This window comes from Schistocerca gregaria, chromosome 7 (genome assembly GCF_023897955.1).
Source record: "Schistocerca gregaria isolate iqSchGreg1 chromosome 7, iqSchGreg1.2, whole genome shotgun sequence".
Taxonomy (NCBI): Eukaryota; Metazoa; Arthropoda; class Insecta; order Orthoptera; family Acrididae; genus Schistocerca; species Schistocerca gregaria.
The window spans coordinates 200,039,656-200,043,508 of NC_064926.1; the positions used below are offsets into that span (position 1 = coordinate 200,039,656).

The 3,853-nt window shown below is 38.4% G+C and overlaps 1 protein-coding gene across 1 annotated transcript; it reads right to left on the bottom strand.

Annotated features, from left to right (window-relative positions):
* Positions 1-378: 378 nt before the first annotated feature.
* On the bottom strand, positions 379-1,600 carry LOC126282350 (piggyBac transposable element-derived protein 3-like). Its single transcript, XM_049982007.1, has 3 exons — positions 960-1,600; positions 782-886; positions 379-715 (listed from the first exon to the last, which is right to left on the bottom strand). The coding sequence occupies exons 1-3, from the start codon at positions 1,598-1,600 to the stop codon at positions 379-381; spliced, it is 1,083 nt and encodes a 360-aa protein (XP_049837964.1).
* Between the last annotated feature and the right edge of the window lie 2,253 nt (positions 1,601-3,853).

Genomic DNA, 3,853 nt, shown 5'->3' on the forward strand with positions numbered 1-3,853 from the left:
CTCAATTTGGTCCTATGGAACTAGATGCATAAATAAAAAAATTGAAGTAAGTACCTTGTATGTTAACCCTTTCGAGATGGATTTTTTAAATTTTACATAGAAAATTCTTCTTTTGACCACATAGTGTTTTATTAGTCTTGATAATATTAAGAATACATTTTTGTCAATTCTGAACTCACTTCCTGCAATTAGGCCTTGGGACACTGGTGTCTCAGTACCCATATTGAGCGGGAAACAGGTGTCCCACTAGGCCTGCCGAGTGGGACAAACATAGTCCCAACAGCAATAGCGGTTACTAAAATATATATAGAAAACAAGATGTATACAATCAGTTTTTTATTACACTAGTTTGTAACAATTTGTAGAACACATTCACTATCAAAGAATTACACATGTCTGATTTATTATAATTACGTATGAAATGTTGCAAAGCACTTTTTGCATAATGGATGCTGGCACATTTTGCATATAGATTTTGCTCTTGCTGGAACACAAAACACACCTTCTACTTGTAGGTCCTTCTTCAGGGCGGTGTAGCCCCACATTCCGCATAACTCTTGTTCTCTTAGAAGGGCGCCCAGTTGAGGATTTCCGCTGTACATTGGCAGTCTTTTGTCCCTTGCCAATCATCTGCTCTGCTAGGTTGACTAGAAAATGTTTTAGTGGCACTGTCTTGTGTTGAATTTCCTTTTGTAAAATCCAGGCATTTACAACACTAGTTAACAACAGTTTGTAGAACACTTTCTTCCACCGTTTATCAAATTTTCTGTCTAAATCTTACAGTGTACTCATCCGATCAGCCAAGTCCACGCCACCAATATAGTCGTTATAAGTTTTCAGTGCCACTGGACAGTCTACAACCAATTTAGATCCATCTTTTGCTTTTCTGTTCAATGTACATACATAATTAGAATGACAGTTAGTGACCAACATTACTTCTTTGGTGTCCTGCTATTTACACCACCACCAACGTACCAGACGAATTGCAAAGGAACTCACATTCCCCCCCAGCAAGTTTCTTTGTTGACTTTGTCTCATTTTTCCTGTTAGCCATACATGTACCAACAGCTGCAAACGACAAGGTATCCATCAAACGAATTGATGTAAGAAATCTATCAAATGACAACATTACATTAATGTCTCTAATTGTTTTTGAGAGCTGCAGAACTACACGCTCACCCAATGTGCGATCCTGATTATTTGGATCCTTTCCACAATATATATTGAAGTCATATGTGTAGCCTGTTACAGAAGCACTCCTCATCCATATCTTTATCCTGCGCTCCACTGGCTTGATAGGAAGGTATTGGTTCAAGGCTGATCTTCCTTTGAACTTTACCATAGACTCATCAATGCCCTGTGCTGTACTTTTCGACCTCGCTTTCTGAAAAGTGTTTTTCAGACAAGCGACTATTGGCTCTAGGTAGTAAAGCTTACCAGCTGTGTCTGGTTTCTCAGGAAATTTGAAGTACAGTTTAGAAAGTAACCCTTTGCACCTATCTCTCGAAATTGCTCTTTTTATAGCAACATTTCCCGTTGAAGTATTGTGTGACCAATAGTCCGAAAATGAGGGCACTGTATTGTAACACATTACAAGCATAACACCAAGTACCAACCTAATTTATCCAGGATCTGTGCTCTGAACTGTGGTTTTCTTTATCATTTTTAGTCTCTGATTTGTACACTGAGAGATAAATAGAAAAAGACTGGGAGGAAATATTTTCTAAAGACATCTAGTCCTGAAGCACTCCTATCCAATTTTGCTAATGCAACTGGAATTACCATGTTTGGCATACTCTTTCGAGGTCTGAACATTGCATCTACCTTTGACCACAACACTACATTGTTAGTTGAACCTCCGACTTACGAAACTTCATTGTTGTCTCGGTCACTTCATCAGAATCACTCGTGTTAGAAGCACTGCTATCATGTGATTTAGAACTGCAAGAGAAATTAGGATCATCAACACAGTCAAATTGTCTTCATCAAGCCACTGCAAGATACGTTTATCCATATCGGAAGCCATTCTTGGTTAAGTCCTACATCACAGTGTTTCTGAAATAATAAAAAATATAAAAACTATTAGAGTGCGTTTCCTTTATGTTGAGAACCGGTGGGACAATGATGTCCCAAGAAAAATAACTACTGGGACATATACATCCCAAGTCGCAAAAACACTAATCCTGGATTTTTTTTTCATACGATAAACTTTCACAATCATGCGAATTATAAATCAAAACAACATAAAAGGGTGTAGATAATACTTATATATGACACTCACGTTTTCTTAGCTCTATTTCAATGATTTTCTTCAAGAAACGACGCAAATATCACCACAAACATGTGATTTACTCACAACTATGCCACCATGACAGTTTCACAAGTGCTTCCAACAGTTCAGACATAAGGAGGGAAGTTTAAAAGACTGTAACGTGAAATTCATTGTTAAATTGGGACGCCTTCATCCCAATAGTCTACTTGGGACTTCTTGTGGGACATATATGTCCTGTTAGGTTCGAAAGGATTAAGTCTGGGAGTTAAGTAGCGTGTTGGATTAGTTTTGTCTTGGCACATGCGCCGAGTTCACTGTCCTGCTAGCAAATTTCTACTGTGCTTGCTTGTTGTCTCTCGTACAATGTTGCATCATTTGAAGAGGCAAGGGAGAAAATGATAGATGTGTCAGATTTTTGTCGAAAGCGAATTGGGAGTGGCAGTGCATAGTTGAAGAGATGTAGGATACGCCTCAGTGGTATATGGCAAGAACACTGATAGTCGTTGTGTAGTAATGATCTGAAAATTACCTATGAACGGAAATAATGCTATACTTGTTCATTATAAGAATAAACCCGATGTAAGCATTACACCATGTATTCTTCTGCGTTTGCTTGGATCTCATTGGATTTCGTTTCACGTGGAGTGGAAGCTAAGCTGTGACCAGTACATTGAAGTACGATTATAGGATATGTTTTATTCTGTGTTACATGCAAATAGTCAACAGCTTTTCCGGATCATTAAACTAGGACAGCACTGGCCAGCCAGCGTTCCAACTAACCTGCAATTGTATGAGCAGTTGCACTTCAGATGTAAAAAGAGAGAAGCAAAGAAACAATGTAGCTTCGAGTGTCATTTAATTTTTAAAGAGAATGAAATAATATTCGGAAAAACTCCAGACCTACCGCACACTTCTTTGGTGACCAGATGGAAAGCTTAAAATACTCTTGTTCTCACGTGACATAGTATTCTAATTACAGACAAGAGCTATGAAAATTTCTAAGTTAAACATAGAATAATTTTTCTGAGCGAGCTGTGTGTAATTCGAAATCATACAGCAGGGATTTAACCATGCTGTTGAATAGTGGAAGTCACTGAAGGTATTAATTACGGTCATTCGTCTGGTAATCTCTTAGCTCCTTCCTTATCCGAATCTGAGAAATTCATTTCAGTTCTGGAAGTGTCACTTGCTACGCAGATAATGAGCCTGTCAACAACAGAACCCACGAAGCCAATCAGGCGCCACATTTTCTCCTCTTCTTTTATGACGAGCCGTTCTATATCCCGCCGGCGTTCGGCAGTGACACGTGAAAAAGCTGCGTGCGTTAGTTCCAGTACGTCTGGCAGCTTAATAGTTTTGTTACTTCTCGTTCCAAATACCGTAACTTGGCTTCAGATCAGTTCTGTTGGGGTCATATTTTAATGTTACAGTGGCAAATGTAAAAATGCAGCATTTGCAAAGTGTACTCGATGCTACAAAGGTAATTGATTTTCATGTTTCTACGATACTTACATACATATATCTGTGGTATAAAACGGTGGACAAATAAACAGTATTTGGTTTTAAATTTTTGCCTGAAAA